Consider the following 20543-nt stretch of genomic DNA (forward strand, 5'->3'; position numbering starts at 1 on the left):
AATACTTAAGGAATAACGTCGAGAGCATTTCGAATTTATCAAGCATCTGTTTTTGCATGTGGTTACTGAACCAAAAATGCCAATGCTTAACATTTTATTTATTTCGCAAGTATTGTTGTCAACCGATGTCGCGGGTGTGAGCGGTATGTATTGTTTAGTGTTCTGTCATGGACAAATTAATGCATCACCCAGAGCCCCTCCACCAATCGCCAAATGAGGGCGAGAAAACATAGTTTGGAAAATTTTCTTTTTTCCAGCACGGGAGTTAAAATTTGCAGATCGGTAGTTTTTCTTACACAAAATGTTATTCATTTTGGTAAACAGGGTAAGAGAAAAACTGCGACACAAAAACATCATCTTGTTATTTTGAGATGATTTACATCGACCAAATTGTGTTGATATCTGTGTTGATAAATAGATAATCAAATTGCACTTTGAGTTTGTTTATCGGCTTGGGAGAAAAGGTTCTGTTAAGCATTATGCCACCGAAAATGCTTCTGGTAAACATTTGGGTTCTGGTAAGCATTATTCCACGCAACATGCTTCAGGCACTTTAGCTTCGCCACGACGTGTTCAGACACAATATTTGGCATCTGAATTATTCAAAGGCAAGCGTGCATATTCCAAACAGGGCAAGCACTCACACTTAGTACAATTTATGACAACCACCTTGAGTGTCTTCAAGGTCTGGACAATTCCAAATTGAACGATCGTACCTGGCGGCAGCGAGGTTTAAATCCGCAGTGCCGTGGTCGTCTCTAACTCAAGTGTTGTCAAGTTGCGCAACTGCTTAGGTGGCAAAAGCCACCAGTGTGCCTGATATATCCAAGTGCCGGTCGACGTATGGTTACGGATTTATCCAAACAGATTGAGATTGATAAAACAAGGCTTCACCCCCTTCCTCGCGTAAATACGGGTGTTGAGATGTTCAAACACAAAATAGACACCAATTAGAAGGCATGAAGCCTGTGAAACCGCACACACTTTTGCTAGAAAATGCAAACACACATGCTTTTATAATGTATGCATTCTCCTGGAAACAAATTGGCCTGCACCAGAAACAGACATCTTTATGGCATCGTCTCACCAGTGCTAGTCCAAGGGTGGCAAAAGGCAAGCAGTACAAGGGCAATGCCAACACCAAAGCATTAATAGCTTGGGACGATTTGTTGTTTTTGTGGGACAAGTAGCAGAGGCGGCCCCACAAACACTCCATCCCCATCTTCCACGGGCCAGCTTCAGAAGCACGTTTTCATTTGGGTACAAGCCTTGCAAGTGTGGCTGAAGAGACGAGGAGTATTCTATTGACTCCACATCAATGGCTTCATGGGACAAAGCCATATGGTTATCCATTGTTCAATGATGGCTCTGTTGCGACTGTGGCCCAAACAATCCTCCAGAGAATAACAACACGACGGACAACGAGAGACTTCCACCGTGCGACGATTACGACATGCGTTGCACCTGCGACCGATTCGCACCTGGCATCTCTACTCGCATGCCCTGAGCAACCCAACTTGCCCCGTTTGGGTGCATTTCACAAGCGATTAAATATTAAACCAAGCCATGCCATTGCAGGACTAATGGAAAGTAGCATTCGTCACACAAATTGAGGGGTAGAAACAAAAAAAAAACATAATACAAAAATGTATGTCAGGTGCTCACCCTGTCCGGAACAGGTTGCGCATTTTTGAGTTGTAATTGCACGAAGGCCTGGGAGTCTGATCAGCGTAGACCCAACACACAGACTGCTGGCTCTCAACAGCGAAACACGAGGCAGATCTATAGCTGCTGTTAAAACCAGCAGGACCAAAACCCCCAGCACTTGTAATCGACCGTTTGTTTGTCTTCAATCAAGGCAGAAACTAAACACAGCATGGAATCATATGAACTTGGCGGTTAAACAAGGCGTCGTTGAATGTAGAAAACACTGAGCTGTGGTGGCTACATTTTAAGTGGAGCTGCACCGTTTGCGTTCATTACATTTCAATTCCAACTCCGATTTTGAGGAATCCATTGGCTCAAATTGAAAGCCCTTTGCACGCAATCGTGCTTTGAGCAGAAACACAGTTTCGGTTGATAAAAATTTTTTTCTAACAAACGTATTTGACGGAGATGTATCAGCGTCTAGCCACGTGTGTTTGGGGTATCTCCTTAAGAGTGTATTTGCGCACACAGTGAAGAGTGCAGAGCTCCGACCTTGCACAGGTACACCATGAAATACACCGACTTGAAAATGTTGCAGATGGCTTTGGGTGACAGTGCACATTTCAGATTGATGTAAGTTAATATGTAAGCATACTTACTGCCTTAAGGAAGATCCAAGCCAAAGACAAATACCTATAATCTGGTAGACATGTAGCCAGGATGTGTCCCAGGCTTGTCTGAAACAGGATTTAAAGCGTCTGTCATAGCAATCTAGTGATGTCAATGCACCGGCTCTGTATTAAATTTCATGGGGGAATGATGTCACAGCAAGGCCACTGAGGTGTTGCGACTGTTTCTTTAAAGTATTTTTTGTTCACTTATGAAGCTTCAAACTCATGTTCAGGCAGCGTGAGGAAACACAGAATCATCTTTACGAGATATTTACTTTTGGAGTTGTGTCTACGCCTAAGGTCACAAGGGGTGGGCACTCCAAAACAAGGTACGACTGCAATGCCGCGCCCCACGCTTTTCTTCCTGGAAACGCCCCCATTACTCAGCCCAGCATCACCTTGCAAGGGCACAATGTCTCGCACCGTGTGCCTGTTGGTAAGATAACACCGCCACAACCACACGCAGCAGCAGCAACTTCAAAGCAAGCGCCAAGCGATACGGGAGACGAGGGCCTCGCAAAACATTTAGAGACGTGACTTCTGCCGCGTCCGTCGCCAAGTTTAAACACGTGCGTGAATACCTCAAATACCTGAATATATATGTTTTAAATCGATTCCCCTTCAACCTCCACGCGAACACCGACAAACATCTCTCAGCTCAAAAACCAACGGGCGGTGCCATGAACGGTGCACGCGCACCCTCAGATTACCGGGGAGATGGCGCCGGGTGTGGGCGCAAGCGAGGCTGGTGCTGCTCACCTTGACAGCCTGCGGCGTGGCGGTGGTGTGCACGGTGCTGGGCTTCACGCCGTTGGCCTTAGGCCGCTTGTAGAGGGCGAAGCGGCTCTTCCTGCGCCCGCGGTCGCCGTTGGGAAGAGAGCCGTTGTACCTGCAGACGCAGAGACGCAAACGACATTCGCCGCACTGCCTTCTTTCCCGTATCGTCTGAGCAACGGCTCTGCTGCGGTCAGCGGTGCTAAATTTTGAGCAAAGTAAGCAGTGTGAACGTCAAGACAGAATCATAATGCACTCGCAAGCGTGGGCTTTCGTCAATATACTTTGTGTCAACTCCCACGTGCGAAACACTCATGAAGCAAGGAATTGGTCTAATATTGCAATGCAGGTCCCTTCTGAAAAAGGCCATTGAGACTCGCTGATCTTTATTGGATAACAGATTACATTGTTCTCATAGAGGCTCTGTATGTCAAAAAGTCAACTTAAGTTGTAATAACGTGATAACGTATGGAACTGAACACACTAAACCTTGTAGTAAGTTGACTTACCTAATCTCGGAAAATGCTACGGGTTCTACAGGGAGATGTGTCCGAGTGAATGGAGATGCCTATACTATCTGTGTGCGTGTTGTTTTTGCCAAGGTGTCAAACCACCTACACGTTTGGCACCTTGCCATTTTCACGTTACGCTCATTGAAAATGTACAACGAGTATCATCGCATGGGGAGCGGCGATGCAGTGGTTAGCTCACCGCACTAAGAATTCGGTGACCTAAAATCGACTCCTGGAACACGATCAACATGAGTGGTGAAGTAATATCTGAACCAGTCTTGGGCCCTCTGTTCAGCCCCCTTCACCAACTCGCACTGAACAGCATGGGGTGGATCACATGGTCAAGCAACCCCCTTTGCCCAACATGGCATCGCAAGGCCTCCATCTATTAGTCGATTTATTAACAGCTAATACAAATTATCATCATCATTATTAAACGCACAGGTTTACACTATTTATGACAGTGCCATTTTATTTTCCGACGATTACTTAGAATAACTTTTTTGAAAGAATAAATTAGAGGGGAGAAAATCGTGCGTCTCGTTGCAAATATTATTTTTCCAAGGGCACTGAATTGACATGCAATATGGCTGGAAGCTTCTCAGCACCAATCCAAGAATAGACTTTACTCTGCCAGTGTTTAATGCCTACAGTCCAGAGATTAAAAAACCCATTTGCGTTTCAGGATTGCATAAGCTGCCTCGGATAATTACTAATTAGAAACACTGAAGAGATAAGTTGTTTGGAGAATTAAGAACATTCTTTATTCAGTTCTCCATTGAAAAAGTTCTGTTTACAGAGCAACGTCGAGTTGTAAATATCCGAACACGATAAAAATTTAGCGATTTATGTAAAAAAATTATATTACTCATTTATTTCTTTAAGCAACGTTAATAACACAAATCTGCCAGGAGACACAACCCAGGTATTAAAACACAACCCGTAACTTTACAAATACGCAAATGTTTTCCATGGGCGACTGGCAACAAAACACACACGTCGAGCACTTTCTTAACAGCGGCACACGTGGCAAAGAGGCTTGACGATTGTTGACGTTCCCGTTTGGCAAAAAACTACACGGCAGGGGCGACGTTTGTTGCGCAGTCCAGGTCGCTTGCGCTCCCGCTCGGGAAAAAACACTGTCCTCTGTGAGCGACTTTGAAAGGAAGCACCCCCCTCCCCGTCATTGCGTGTGCTTCGCCAGCAGCAAAGCTGGGCGGTTCTCTTCCATCCCTGGGAGTACGTTACACAAACAGAACAACTTTAAATCGAATTTAAAAAACACGCGCGCTGGCATGTCAATGTCTCAGCGGTTCGACTCTCATCCGCACTTAAAGAGTATTGACAGGATACACGTCCGCGTTCATTCAAAGGAACGATGGCACATCATCTCCCTATCGGTTCGCTGTTTAGCGCTGTCAATAAATCCGGCTCTGCCAGTTGGTGACCGTGCCTCTCTTGCAAACAGCACTTGACCCAACGATGTAAAAATAAGGGTGTGTTTGTTTTAACAATGAAATCATTCTTAAAAGGCAGCTTAAAGATAGCTTGGTTTTCCACAATTTGACACGTAGGCTTTCGCAACCAATATTACATTCATAATAAAATGGGTTTTTTTGGGGGTCACATCGCGTTTTTTTTACACAATTTTAACACGTTCGTACATTTGACCAATTGTATTTGAGGAGTTGGCAGAGAATGGGAATGCCTGGAGGAAATCCATGTTTATTAATAAATAGCACTGTGGAGTCCACAAGGAGACGTTCACACGCACGGCTATTTTCTGTATTGCCACATTCAGGCCACCTCTGTGCCCACGGAGATGGGTATGTTGACAAAACGTTGTGACCCACCGACACCTGCTTACACAGTGCCACATTACAGCCAGGTGCGACCACACGCCCAAAACAAACACTATACCTATGACGCATACTATCATTATCTAATTAAAAGGAAATGCAGAAAATTATGAGATGAGCGTGGGAATGAAGGGGATGGGTATGAAGGGGATGGTAATGCGACTGAGATACAGTGCGGGTGTGGGTGTGTGTGTGTAAGCCGAGCGTTAGTGCTGCGCTACGAACCCAGCGACCCGAGTTCGATTCCCAACCAATAAGAGTGGAGAATATTTGTATCGGTCCTGGGCCTCCCCTAGGTCGACTCGTCCTTAAATGAGTACCTGGTGCGATGTGCAAACATCAGCGCTGGGGAGACAAAGGTGGCCGGGCGTGGTGCTGGCCAGCCACGCCCTCACGTGCTGTGCCGGCCTTCGCTAACAGCACTTGCCCCAACTGTCTGTTAAGGCTATCACGGGGGGAGATCTTTGTCTGCTCCAAAAGCATTTCCAAGGAGTATGAAACCAAATGCAAGGGGCACACATTTCCTCCGCCGTGGCCTTGAGGAGCACACAGGAACGACAATCTGCTTTCCGGGTAATGTGGTTAGAACACGGCTAGCTGCACGGCGTGGTACCATGAGCTCATTACTGAACCCAAATAACAATGGGAACCCTTGTTACAAATACTGCACGCTCAGGCTCAGAATATCTCAATACGCCAGAGTCGACAAACTTTCTACCCCCTCTACAACTGAAAGGCCCGCGCTTGCCATCCGCACGAGCCCCAGCACGGCGGTGTGTGTGTGTGCACGTGAACGCAATAAAGTCGGGGCAGCACAAGCCGGCGGGATAATAAGAACCAGGCGAGAGCAGATCGCAGCCTGCATCTCCACCGCGCAGTGCATTGAGCGCTGTGAATAATGGACGTATTCACGTGCTCGCTTTTACTACCGTGCTGAATTTTAAATGTCAGGCGTGCCCACTGGTAGGCAGCCCCCCCCTCCAACCCCCCCACGACCCGTGCCAAGGCAGCGCTTCCGAGGTTGAGAACCCTTTAACGTCGAGGGCGGGCGGGGGAGGGCGGGTGGCGGCGCAGAAGAAGTCGGCGGCTGTCCCTTCATTAGCCTGACGCAGTCATGCAAATTTTACAGGAGTACGGAAATCTAATCAAGAGTTTGGCACGACCCAACCCGTACCACCACGCTGCCCATCACTGGGGAGGCTTATTGCTTGACGCTCTGAGAGACGGATGGGGCTACCTGGCCCAGGCCAACTACATTCTCGGTAATGGCTCCGCAGTGACAGGGGGGTAAATAGAGTGGGCACCTGGTAATGAACAGATAATGAGAAAGCCCTCCATCTTCTCCGGCGGTTATAACTTTTGCTTTAAAAGCACGCACGCCATGTGTACATGGATAAATTGATAACACGAGCAATTAAATAAATAAATGTGCCTATTACTCCGTCACACTTCAAACAGGCACGGTAGTTAATCACTTGAAGCAGGCAAAATGTGCAGTTATTGCCGAGCGAAAAATATAAAAATACATAACTACGATGAATAAAGGAACTTGTGGTGGGATTTTCAGTGAAAGCACGAAAGCCAAGGCAGCAGAATGTTCGTGTGTCCGTCTGTCCCCGCCCCCCCACCAATCTCCTTGTGTCTGTCTTCCTTGTGTCTGTCTTCCCCTCTCAGAATATATTTATCTCTCCCGTGTCTCTCCGTCTCTGTTCCCGTCTCCCTCCATCCACAACTGTCTCTTCGTCCAACCCTTTGTATTCGTGTTCTCCCGTCTCATCTCTCGTTGTCCCGCTGTCTACGGGAAGTCACCTCTGCCCTATTCGCTGCCCTATTCTCTGCCCTATTCTCTGCCCTATTCGCTGCCCTATTCTCTGCCCTATTCTCTGCTCATCTCTGTCCCTGACCGTGTGCTCGTGGCGTGGCTTGTGGCAGTCGTCACCGCTCTCCCGTCTCGGACTTTGCACTCCTATCGTGTGTTTGTACTGTTTGTTGTTGTTGTAACGTTCCGACACTCGTGCCCCTACTTGACATCTGTGACAAAGAGCTTTATAGCTCATCGGATTTCTCCAGAATAAATAAACATTCTCATTGTCCCCTGCACTCTTCTCCTCCCTCGCCGCCGTGCCCCCCACCCCACCCCCACCCCCCACAATGCAAATCTGCAGTGCTCACGTGATTAAGGCAGCCCAAAATATTCGGCTACACATGTTCAATTCTTCAATTCGGTTGAACAGGAATGCCATACTGACAGCCGTATTTGGCCGAATTGGAAGGCAAAGCAGATGTGCGGTGCACTAGCCCCAACTTAAAAGCATTTCTGCAGCATTTGAAGAAAATCTCTCCATTCAATTTTTAAGTACGTCAGGGGTGCTTTTTATTCAACCCCCCCCCCTCTAACAGCGCATCTGGGAAACGATCTTCTCGTGACCACACTGAAAATGCATCAGGTTGAACTCTGACACTTTCCACGCAGCACACAGGCCTCTGCGGTCCTGTTAGCCAGTTGGAAGCAATTCCACAGGGTTAACGTTGCAAGGCGCAACTTTTCGTGTGCCTCCGCACCGAACCAAAGCATCGTACAAAATACTCGCTCTCAATCACAGGCTACGACCAAGTTTGGGAATTCATCTTGAAGAACAGTGACTCGTAAGCTGCAAGCACCGTGCAACGATCGCCGATTCCACTCCGCCCCGCGCAAGGGAAACAACAACGCGCCGCTGGTCAAGCGTCTCTCAAAGCTATCTGCAAGCGCCCAAGTAGAAGGCGCATTTGCTCAGCTCGGAAGTGAGCTCCCAGCAGCGGCGGCGGCGTCGGGCCGCCGGGAATTTTCTGCCAAACCGCCGTTAGGTTGTGCCGGCTGCAAGGCCCCCCCGGAATAACACGGTTGGGTTCAGGCATCGCCTGCCGACATCGACTTTTGAGTAAGGGACATTTAGATGTTCCAAAATATGCACATCAATTGCGTTAAACAAATAATTCTCGAGGGAAATTAATTTAGAAATGTAATTCACCCACGTATTGGGTTGATTCATAATTAATACGATCACTTAAATCACCGAATTGGCATGCACGCACCTGTCTGACGTTACGATTCCTCGGGGAAAACGATCGATTAAACATTGATTTAATTTTGATCAAGGATTTCTCGTAGTTAAGCACTTGTTTCATGCCTCCCAATAGACTTTGTTGCCCCTGATTAACACTCGTCGTATAAAACGGCTTGATTTGTGTTCACCTTTCGTAGCACCAATGCAAGACGATGGCTTTAACCTCCAACCTAACACAAATTAAGCCGATGTAACGTTGAATCCTGCAAATATGAACTCACGGCCGAGTGTGAACGAACCCCAAATTCAAACAGCCGTGCAAGTAGCCTGTTAAAGTGCAGAATAAATTATGTAATTTTTTCATAATGTTTACAAATGACATGGTGCATGCCTCTAATCGACAGTGAAAGCATTTCAATAAATTTGTCTAACACTTTAAAGCGATGAAAGCTTGTAGGAGGAAGCTTGCATTATAGACAAATGCCCAATGTAAGTGGATAAAAGTTGACAACTATGCACGTCATATTTGCCCGACTTCATTTAACAACATTGTAAGTAGGATGTTATACTGTGACATTCTGTACATATTTAATACAAAAAATAATATTGATGTATTTCTTCAAGATACGAAAAAAAACGAATTCACCTAATAGATTTGTGGGTACAAACTGGGTGACTAGTCAAGGTGTATAAGTATGCAGTCCTTTATCAGTCCGCTGCTGGATGAAGGCCTTCCCCACGATGCCATGATGGTTGTTGGATTGTTGGACTGAGCGGATCAGCGCAAGGTGGTGAAGGGCTGGCTGCTGAGATAGCACTCACGTGAGCCGTGGCTGGGAATCGAACGACACATCGATGCGATCATAGCGCCCTGTACCGACCACCGTACTGCTGCTCCATGTCGGCTAATCAAGGCGTGCTCGAAATGAATGCCTCCAAGAGACAGCAAAAGTTCAGAAATCAAACCACAACCCTCAACCTCTACATCATCGGAGTCTTGTGACGTTGACAGAAAGCCCAGCCCCCAGGAAAAAAAAAATCTTGTTGATGTGCAACTATAATATTTTTTTGTTCTTTTTCTTTCTTCCCAAAACACAAAAGCCATGTTTGCCAAAGCAGGGATAAAACAACTTGGCTCCATGCCTACTTTGAAATCTTTGCCCAAGGCCCAAGCAGCAATTCACATTTTTATTGCCATCAACGATTATCAGGCTTGATGATGCAGTCGATAGGCCAGCAACAAAGACATCAGCGACTACCATCAAGAAGAGGCGAATTACGTAGAAGGAAAGCAACCCAAACACAAGTGCTGGTACAACAGGGGTCCTCTTGCAGGGGAGACAAGCCGCGAGCAGGCATTGGGCACGGAGTGTAACACGCAGCCGCGGGCGTGTTCTCAACACCGCCTGCCCGGCCCCCCCCCCCAACCGAGCCGTCGCGGTTGCCCTTACCCCAGCACGATGAGCTCGCCATACTTGACGGGGTCCTTGCTGGACGGCGGAGGGGACGCGTCGGGGCTGGCCGGTGAGTAGACGAGGTGCGGCGGCTTGGCGATGCTGTTGGCTTTCTTCGCCACGTTCGGCTCAACCAAAACCGGTTCCTCTCGGACCTCCGAGACTGTCCTACGGAGGAAGAGCACAGGAAAAAAAGCAAAAAACCAGGGGGACGTGGTGAGAAAAGGACACTGCTGAGCTTTCTTTCTTTTACCAAAGAATAGGGTACAGACGTTTCCACAGAGGATTGTAAGGCACAGCGGACACAAGAAACAGTCAGCTGTATAGAAGAACATTATATATTAATTTAGAGAATATCGTACGTCATGTTCGAGTTTGTTAAGAATATTCATTGGGCGTTACATTTTTTTATGTACTTGAAATATTGTGTTTAAAATTAGTTGATGAAACCCATGTTGCCCTTGCAAATGAGGCAATGTCTCAATGGGTTTATTTAATCTCCTGGTTAAAAAAAGACAACCGACTAATTTTGCATGAACTGCAGAGTACACACGTGTGCAGAAAAACCATGCTTGTTTTAACTCAATACTGTCCTCACTGCAAATGGCCATACTGTACAATAATGACTGCCTGGTTTATCGATTTCACGGCACCTGTAATCTACGTAAAAATATATAAAGGATAAAAACCTCATGTTTTCATCTTCTAAGTCCATTGTCTACTTCAGAGAAAGAAAGAAATAATGTTACGTTCGTGCTCAATTTCTACTTCCCTTGGCTAGGAAATTATTATTCACCAGTGTTCTGGAAATGCACAGATAATGCATCGCTACGGCACTTAAAAGCAAATTAAAATAAATTAAGGCAGGCTCTTGTCCTACACCATGCAGCCAAAAAGCCTAAGTTTCTCTTTCCATTGTGTCGCTGCATCAGCTCACATTGGTTTTCGTGGGTAAGGTCGCCACGTGGTACAACTTAACACAGCCACCAAGGTGATCTTGAAGTTGGAATGGGAGCCAGTGAGGTCACTGGAGTATTGGGGTGCAGGTGAGAAGTCTAGCAGTGATCATTTTGATCCTCTGGAGTTTGGAGATGAGAGACTGAAGAGGCCAAAGCATAGAGGAGAGAGTTTCAGCAGTCGAGTCGGGATGAAGCAACGCGGATAAGGGTCTCAGCAGCAGCAGCTGGGATTAGGCCGTGGCAGACGAGGTCCTGTAGAGTCGAGATATCACCCCCACTCGACGAGGTCCCGTCGAGTTGAGATAAGGTGGTGAAACCGTGCCTCCTTGGAGACATTAAGTTCCGTGGGAGGGGAGCAGAAACACCCAAGATATAAATGCCGGTATTTCTTACAAATACTCTTTGGTTCTTTCGGTAAAGTCACGTAGGTATAAGATGAAATAAATCACGACGTTTCGGGCGCAACACAAGCATCCGTCATCAGGTGGGAAAGCATGATCTGCTGCTGAGGCAGCAGATCATGGATTCCTGCAGTCACGAAAGCTTCAAATAAAATTTTTCTTACAAATGTTAAGGAAATGAAGGAGGGGGGTGGGGAAGCCCCAGCACACGATGAACACTGCTTTAGCCTCTGGCTGAGAAATGCAGACGGCCAAGATTAAATGCAATTTACACGACGAGCCGTCCTGCTCAAACCTTTGAAGACAAAGTTTGGGTGCCGTAGTAAAGTGCCGGTGGGCTGGACACCTTCCTCGCTGCCAACTTTGAAACCTACTCTATTTGGAAATCTCACTCGGAAGTTCCACCCCCCCCCCGCCCCCCCCATGTCTGGTGCTGCTGGCACGCGGTACGGTTGCTGCGTCAACCAACGCCGGAACGCCGCCTGCCCGTCATCGTCGCGGTGCTTCCTGCTGCAGGAAGTGAAGGCCGTCTGCCGGGCCCATCACAGCCGGCCACACGCACGCGGCTCATAACCAGGGGTCGGCACGCGTCATCAACGGTTTCCTATTCTGCAGAAAAGCCCATAAACTATTTCTGTCTTATCATGCCCCTAATATTTAGTTCTTCCCCAAAAATAAATATAAAAAAGATCACGTTTTAAGAAGCCCACGTTTAATTTCAAATGGATCCTTGTCGATATGACAGTCTAACGTATAAACGCTGCCCACGACAGCATCAATTGTCAACAACAACGACATTTAATTAGGTTTCCTCTGCCAAAAAAGAAGTGACTGACCTTTTAACCCAGTGTGTTTTTCCAACCTAGCTATTTATGAGGATGGACTGTCTTTTATTTAATCTCCCAAACCCCTGACCCCCATTATGATGAAGGGGGGGAAAACCATAGCAGTCAATATTGCCATAATTAAGGATAGGCGGTCAAAAGGTTTCACAAAACAATTATAACAAAAGTATCATACAAAATATAATGTTCAGACCTTTTCTGGCATCCCATCTTTAATAAAATCACCGTAAAAATAAGCACGCTGATGCTCGGCAATATCTTATTAAAATAGTGTGCGATGGTGCACACTATTTTAATATCCTGGAGCGACAAAAAAGCTTTGAACATCGCCCATATCATCACGCACATTGCCACATACGATCGGTATTGCTACCAGCAGCTACGGCACGAATGATAATAATCACCACCATCACTGCTGACCCAGCAGATAAATACTGATTTAACTCAAGACTCAATCCTAATAGTTGCACAACCAGCTCGCCCAGCGTACACAGGCAGACCAACCTGTGCACTGTATGCGGTTGGCAATGGCCATCGATTGCTGGTGAAGAAGTGCCCAAATTGGTTTACTGTGCAAGCAGACTTGGACGAGCATCGCCAATTCTGTGCGGATAAATTATTCTAAAAATGACCCTGCTATCACCAACAGAGCCAGAAGTTATATACATGGCACTGGCCAAACTTGGGCGTTTACAAAACCACGAGTAAAAAAAAGCAAGGTTACAATGGTTGGTCAATGGGCCTGTCGAGTCAAACACATTCTCCAAGCGAACGCGGCGGTGGGAGCAGCTGATTTTCACTTAGAGAGCAGCAATGAAACGGAGGCACAGGTAGCGCCCGAGCCTAATGCCCGTATAGGAAAAATCATCAGCAGCATTTAATGAACAAGCCAATAAATGGCAGGACAAGAAATCAGTATTCAGTCTGAGATAAGAATATTTAATCTGGTGGCTAGGTCAATAGCAGAACGTGGTGCAGGAGGCCCACACGATGGGTAAGAATAAAGCACAAAACCAAGACGTCTTTCTCAGGGGCTCGATGGTTATGGGTTTCTTAAAACTGAATGGCAGGGTCGTGCATCAAACAACGGGCGCTATGAAAAGGTCGCAGCAGAGACCTTTTAGCGTAATAGTTCAAAACGACGACTCCTATTGGCTTTGTCGTGTCTCCAGAATGTCAAAAAGAACAATCCGCCCGCGGTCGTGTTAAGCCACAAAGCCACAGGGAAGCGGCCAAACACGGTGAAGGCAGAAGAACAGAGAACTCGTGAGAAGCTTGTTAGAACTGATGTCAGGGGAAACGACACTCGACTTGGAAGAGACCAAGAACAACAAGTCCTCACGCATGGACAACTGGCGGACCTTTCCCGAGACTGTTTGGACACGTCGCTCATCATAAAACCACCATGCTGCTGCTGCCAGAAATTGTACGATTGTGTTTTGTACTTGCACGCCTTATATCCGTGGCTCTTTTCCCCGATGTGGGTATTTTTGTTGTTGTTGCTGCTGCACTTTTGAGTCCCGGCAGCCGTTGAGCCGTTGGGGGCTTTGCGTTCCACTTTTTATGGCTACAATTTTTTCCGCGACACGGGGGGGGGGGGGGGGACACACGGGCGGACACAGAAGCAAACGGTAACACCGCGAACATAATGCATCCACCACATATCTCGTGGAGGGATAAAAAAAACAGTTTTCAGCATATCACCTTAAGCCTGCAGCAGCAGCTGCAATTGGTTGCCCGTTCTTTTTTTTTTTACACAGAAAAGGCAACGCACGAAACACATACAGTGTGCGTGTGTAGGTGTGTGTTATTGTACTCTAATACAAAGAAGACACGAGAAGTTACCATATACAATGCAGTCCTCCGTAACAGCAGCACATTCATTCCCGCACGAGTACATTAAGGAGCTTAAAAAATAAACCTGGGGTCACACCGACTGCATGCCACGAGATTGGAGTGAATTGTGTTGTATTCTTTCTTACCCACAAAACCATTTGGCCATCTCCCCTTTATATGTAATAATATGGTGACGCTTACAATTGCAGTTGTATGATGCGGTTGCTGTATTTGACACGAGGTCCTTGGAACATGGGAGCAATTAGACAAATCCAGGGTGCTTAAAAAAAATTTCACACTTATTTTCGTTTTTAATGGAACGAATAATACACTGTAACATGATTTTTAAAAAAATGTATGTTAGTAGCTTCAAAAAGTCAAAATTTAGTCTCTCCACTTGTTCGCCATCATCGTCAACACGTCTGGAATCATCTCCAGGTGGTCTCCAGAGCCTGGAGGCACATTTCTCGTACTATTATTGCAAATTTTCAGAATTATAAAAAAATGTTTGAAGGACCCTGTATTATGCTCCCCCCCATCTATTCAAAGTCCGTATGTGCCCCCTTGGTTACTCAATACAATGGACCCTCGGCTATTCAAGGATTGCCACGAGCTTCATTGTTGAACTGCATTTCGAAAAAGGACCACTTTTGCTCCACAGCCACAGCGAGGAGCCACGATTACGTGCGCAAGGACAAAATGGGAGCCCCCACTCGGCACAACAGCCCCGTTAGTGCTTCGAGAGCCGTGGGTCGCGCAATTTACACAAGTGCCATCGGCTTTGGGGGGGGGGGGGTGGAACTCCTGGGCACTCCGCCTCCTGCCCCCGCTGCGTTCTCCATCACTTGAAAGAGGACAGACACTGTACGAGCCGAACACGAGACAGCAGCGATTACTTTAAACACTTCAACGTACAGTAAGTGTTTTGATGTTAAGGGGGGTTAGGGCGCTTAACAGCGCACGTGATTGCATCACCGGTTAAAGCCCAGTCCGTCCGTCACCATCTACTATGCCTTGGTTTGTTTATAAAAATGTGGTCTGTTAAATGATGGGGACTAGGGTTCTCTTTGTTTGAAGTGACGCGTCACGATCTATTTACATCCTTCTATCTTAAGATTTAGTGAAACGCGTATTTAATCGACATCTCCCAAGCATTCTCGCAAGACACTTTGCGTTCAATTTACATGTTCCGACAATAATTTTTAATGAATGTTGCTCTTTATTTTTCACGGAGAGGAGGGGGGGGGGTGTGAGTACCTGCCCAGAAATCTTAATGTGACAAGCGAGAAATTATAAAAATGTATTAGCATTAACCGGAAACAGAAGTCAACCACTGGAGCTCCCACCACGGAAATGTAACACGGTCATGTTCCCAAGCCATTACGCCGCGTGTCATGAGGAATCATTAAAAGGTGGTCCAGGGTTACGCAACAGACGTAAAATTAATGGTAATGCAGTGTAACACCAGACGAGGTTTAATCCGAGCCTGCACGCTCTTTACAACATTTTAGAGTGCTGCCAATCAGCAGCATCTGCGGAACTGTCACGCCATTTGTGCTATTCTACTAAATTGTGCGTCTTATTCATGACTGCTACTGAATGAGCTTCTAAACCGACGGGGAGATGTTAAAACAAAGACGTAAAGCAGTCAAATTAAATGTGCACCAACCGTGCTTTGGTGACCGCATTATGCTATCGTCTTATAATGAGATGTATTGCAAATGTATATTTTCGACGGGCGCTGCGGCAGAACCGACATTCCCTTAAGAAAAACATAATTTCCATTGGAAGCAGCCTTGAAAATGTATGAGCCCTGCTCAGTAAACATTAAAACTAAGAACACGGAATCTCAATATAAAATATTATTCAACACCCAATAAATCTGACAAAAACACCCTCTCTGTGTTTTCAGCAGTGTTGGGAGAAACAACATACACCGCAGGGCACAAAAGCCTACACATAATTAACTTATAAAATAACACGAGTAATGCCTTCACATATTTTTCACGGCCCAACTTGTCGCTACAGTGGGTCCCGTTTTTTCAGCAGCACAACAGAGGCCCTTCAGTCTGAGCGCAGAGGGCCCCCCCCCCCCACCTCTTTCTTGTTTGCTCATCCGTGTTTGTGAAATGCAGAGGGAGACTTTTCGGCGGAATCGCCACCCCACCAACTGCTACGCCAAAATGTCTGGTGCGGAGTGACACGCAGCGGTATCCCCGAAGCAGACAACTTCCAACCTCGCCTCGTTATCCACCGCTACAGAAAGGGGGGGGGGAGGCAACTTTGCTTCGTGTTTTCGTTTCACCCCCCTCCCCACCACCACCACCAATGATTGGGTTTCTCTGTCCACAGCACCCTCTCGCTCGGCCTCCTGTGTCGCCCCCACTGATGGTTCGCACAGCTGCTACGCGTTACGCCCGGCTCATTCACGATGCGCTTAACGACGGCTCGCAGGATGCTGCGAGCACGAGCCTTGCTCCCATCTTTAAAATGTGCAACGGCCCTCGGACGTTAAGCAGCCTCATTGTAGCTGCAAAACACTCTGCAGACTGAACTATAAATATTTGTACTATTCTTAGGCGAGAGGAAAAAATCAAAAACATTTACGGAATGTGATAACCTCAATTACCACTGACAGTTTTCTAATGTGGTGTGAAATAAAATAATGCTGTTTAGGAGCAACAGGATAATAAAGCATTCTGAAGCAAAGCATTTGGGCATCGGGAAGAATGCGTGACGAGCAAGCGCACACACATGCATCACCACTGGAACATCAGCACAACGCATCACCACTGGAAGACCTGGGTTTGTGTCTAATTCCTGAGATTGCAGTGGTTTCCCACCATTGTAGCTGACTGAGTGATGTACAAAAGTATAGGATCACAATCACAACACTCCACCACTTGCCTGCCACGAGTGTGTTAATTTTGCCCAGTCACTCGCTCACTCGCTCGCTCACCAACTCACTCACTCGCTCAGGTGTCATTAATGTGCTTTGGAAAGGCCACAGCTCACTGGGCAGCAAAAGGTCAGTAAATGTATTCTGGACACCAAAATGCTGTTTCCTGGCAGCAAAAATAACAAGTCAGCGGTTTTTGTTAGCAAAAAATACAAACCAGTGGAAACTGGACACATGTTGTACGGCAGTGGCTCAAGATTGGCTGTTTAAAATCACATGATCAGATTGGTGGTGAAGCAGTATATTCCACTACAACAACATTGTACACAGAACATACTTTTCAAACGGTCTCTTTCCAACATTTACCAAACATATTTTAGCACCAAATCCTCACGCCTATATCAGAGATATTCTCTACCTGTTACATGAACAGCGTGATGATTAATCATTGGTAGGGCAAACATCACCAGGCTAATATGCTTCCTACGCGATTTAAGTGTTCTGCTGGGTTGTAAAAACCGGCAACACCCAGGGTGGTTGCGCCATGCACTCGACTGCCATGGTACTCGACTTGCGCGTCCTGCTGATCGATGCAAAAGCTGCCCTGCTGAGGTGAAGGAAGACACATTTCCAGATTAAAATCCTGCCCTGTGTTCTTAAGCCTCGAGGTGCCATTCAGGTTGTGTGACTTCTCAGGGAGGGCCTGACTTGTCCTCCCATGATTTCATTTAATAGCTCTGCCCCAGTGACGTCAAGTCAAATTGCTTCCAAAACTGTGCTCACCTGCAGGGGCAGATTTTTATTATTTTAAATTAAAAGAAAAAACAAAGAGGATGATTAATTTGAGCACGTGGGTAAGGAGGACAAAATTAATTTGCATTCTGACGTTGCATTAAATATGCAGCAAGTATTTTTTGACAGGTTTTATCATTCTGAGCGTTGCAAATGGATTTTCCAGGGAGTTAAGAAAATCTATCTAGATTGTCAACCGTTTGATGAATTGACCACAGAATTAAATGTGTTGATGAATAAAAGGCAAGAAAAGAGCAGGCTAGATGGCATGATAATCAGTGTTTTTTTGTAACACCAATGCAGACCAGCTACGATGAGCCAGCATTGAGCTTGCAAGAAACACACCGGCCCGGCAACCCAAACAAAATCCACCGTACATCCGTTGCAGCCCACAGGGAGGAGAGATGCTGGGTAGCCTTCCAAGCCCAAGGTTACTGCAAAGCAGTAAATAAAAACTACACCACAATTCACATATCACAAATCACGTTTTTTTTCGCCCATACACTTGACAATCATCATAATTCACACACTTGGTGCCTGACTTCTTTGCGTCAAGCACGAAATGACTTGGCCTCATTCAGTGCCCGAAAAGAAAAGTAAGCATTGATTGTCCTTGAGAACGTAACGGTCTCTGCCACAGGACACGAGGCAAAAAGGGCCAAGAAATACTGAGAGTGGAAACAACAAGCGCCAGGCTTCCCCACGCACAAACCACAAACATCGGTGTGCTGCCCTGATAAAGAGAGGTGAATAGAAAAAGGGAAAATCCAAAACAACAACAAAACATATAACAAATGGAACAATTTGTGAGCTCCTGCAGCCCTTTAGAAGTGATCAAGTGTCTGGGAAACCTCAAAGAATGGGATGTAATTTGGTCGGTAGAGCATCAGAATGCAGAAAAGAGAGACTGTTTAGAATTTTGGACAGTAGCGGAATTTGACATCAATCATCGAAAAGACAATTTTCAGATTGGGGCCTGGCCAGCTTTAGAAGTCTGCAAAATAGCACAGCATGCTTGGGCTTGATAGGAAGAGTGGAATATTGTGCTTGATAGGCAGTGCCTACCTTTGCATCATCGCAAAGTCTGCCAGATTGTTTGCTCACCAAGGGGAAAAAGGAGCAAGTAAATGGGAGTGGGCAGATCACTCAAATCTGAGAGAAGATAAAAGACAAAATACCTCCTCCCCTAGAGCTCTCCGTGCATCTCACGAGCCATTCTTTAAAAAGCGAGTAACAAAGATCTGTTGCATGAAACTTTAAAGACGTGCCAGAAACACGGACAACTTTATCAATTTATTATTCCAATATTGGCATCCATGCTCAGATTGGGGTTTGACCAGCCATTTCAAAGATCAACGTTTTATCTGTTTTGATCGCGAGATTAGTAAGCGGTCAACTACAATTCAATCACAGCAGGGCCTAAGGAATAAAGCCAAATATAACATAACGGAGTGAAGACCCTGGGGCCGGCCCAGGACACGCAGGCGGGACGATGTCGCTCGGCTGGCCTGGGAACGCCGAGGAATTCCCCAGGAAGGGCTGGAGTCTGTCGCCAGGGTAGGGAGGTCTGGACCGCACATCTTAAATGTACTGCCGCAGTGACCCTCACCAGGACAAGAAGACTGAGAAATGAATGAATAACATACCGTTTGTCCTACAAAGCAGGTATATGAAGCTTTTCCTCCCTTAATGAAACCAAACTTTCAAGAACATTTTTTATTCAGCATACCAAGAAGGTTGAAAATGTTGAAACCACTGGTAAGGCACTGGTAAAGCAACTACAGGCCAAGCACTTCCCCCCTCCACCGCCTACCAGACACTGCAACAAATCCCCAATTCATAAACAGCTCCGCATTTACGAGTTGAGAGTGTCAAGGGCAGACCGTGTTGTGAGCTGTTTACCAGTCCAGAAACAGAAGCAAGATTATGAAAAATAGCCACCCCACCCTCCGCACGCAGTACACTTTTAAAAAAATATTGGCACAAGCAAATCCAGTTTAGTTCCCCAACTTGGCCTGACCACCACTTCCAACGATGCTTAGCCACCACCATCCTTTGTTGAAACTTTCTTTTCAATTGCCCAGCTGTCCAACACATTTCCCACAAATATATAAGCGGACAGGAGGTGGGACGCGGCAACAGCGGGGCAGCGGTTAGCGCACTGAACCCTGCCTCGCGTTTGACTCTCAAGCCGCAGCACAGCGAAGAGCAGTGACGAGTGATACCGTAGTCCCGTACTGCCCACTAAGTTATGATCAAACCCCATGAATGGCACCGTTGGCATAGCGAGAGGCCTTCACGCAGCAGTGGGTGACAAAGGGGGCTGTGTATTATTATTTCAACGTGCACATTATATCCCCGTCACAAGTGCTGATCACAGGGCCCAATGTGACGAGTGATTGTACGCACAATGGGGGACAGGCTGGCTCCGTGAACTGCGCAGAAGAAGCGGAAGACGCCCCCCCCCACTCCAACCCCGACTCCTCGCCTGTCCTCCCTCCCCCTCCGGTGAATTCAAGATGCCCTTCTTCCCCACACGGCACGCTCACCCCGGCCCCCCATCAATCTAGCGCGGGTATCGATACAACGTAACTCGACTCAATTGGATGCATTACCGCCAACATGGCCAAGACCCTGGGCACGCAAGTGTCCGTCCCTGTGTGTGCACGGCTCGTAATGTTCACCACGCACAATGGGCCGTCGTCTATGACGTGCGGGAATGTGCCGTTACACAAACGCGTGGGGCCAGCGCTGCTGTCCATTGCTGGGTGCTTGCTGGTAACGCGTGCAAACGAGATCTCCCATCTCAAGGGAGTATCCAGTTAGAACAGTTTCAATGTATATTTC

At 46.7% G+C, this 20543-nt stretch overlaps 1 protein-coding gene across 1 annotated transcript in view; it reads right to left on the reverse strand.

Annotated features, from left to right (window-relative positions):
- LOC144933670 (E3 ubiquitin-protein ligase pellino homolog 2-like) overlaps positions 1-20543 on the reverse strand; it is a 57436-nt gene that overhangs the window by 27894 nt on the left and 8999 nt on the right. Inside the window, exons 2-3 of the mRNA XM_078858727.1 lie at positions 9962-10132; positions 3078-3207 (exon numbers count right to left, since the gene is read on the reverse strand). Of these exons, the coding sequence (XP_078714853.1) occupies positions 3078-3207; positions 9962-10132 (301 nt within the window). The remainder of the gene's footprint in view (positions 1-3077; positions 3208-9961; positions 10133-20543) is intronic.

This window comes from Lampetra fluviatilis, chromosome 7 (genome assembly GCF_964198595.1).
Source record: "Lampetra fluviatilis chromosome 7, kcLamFluv1.1, whole genome shotgun sequence".
NCBI lineage: Eukaryota > Metazoa > Chordata > Hyperoartia > Petromyzontiformes > Petromyzontidae > Lampetra > Lampetra fluviatilis.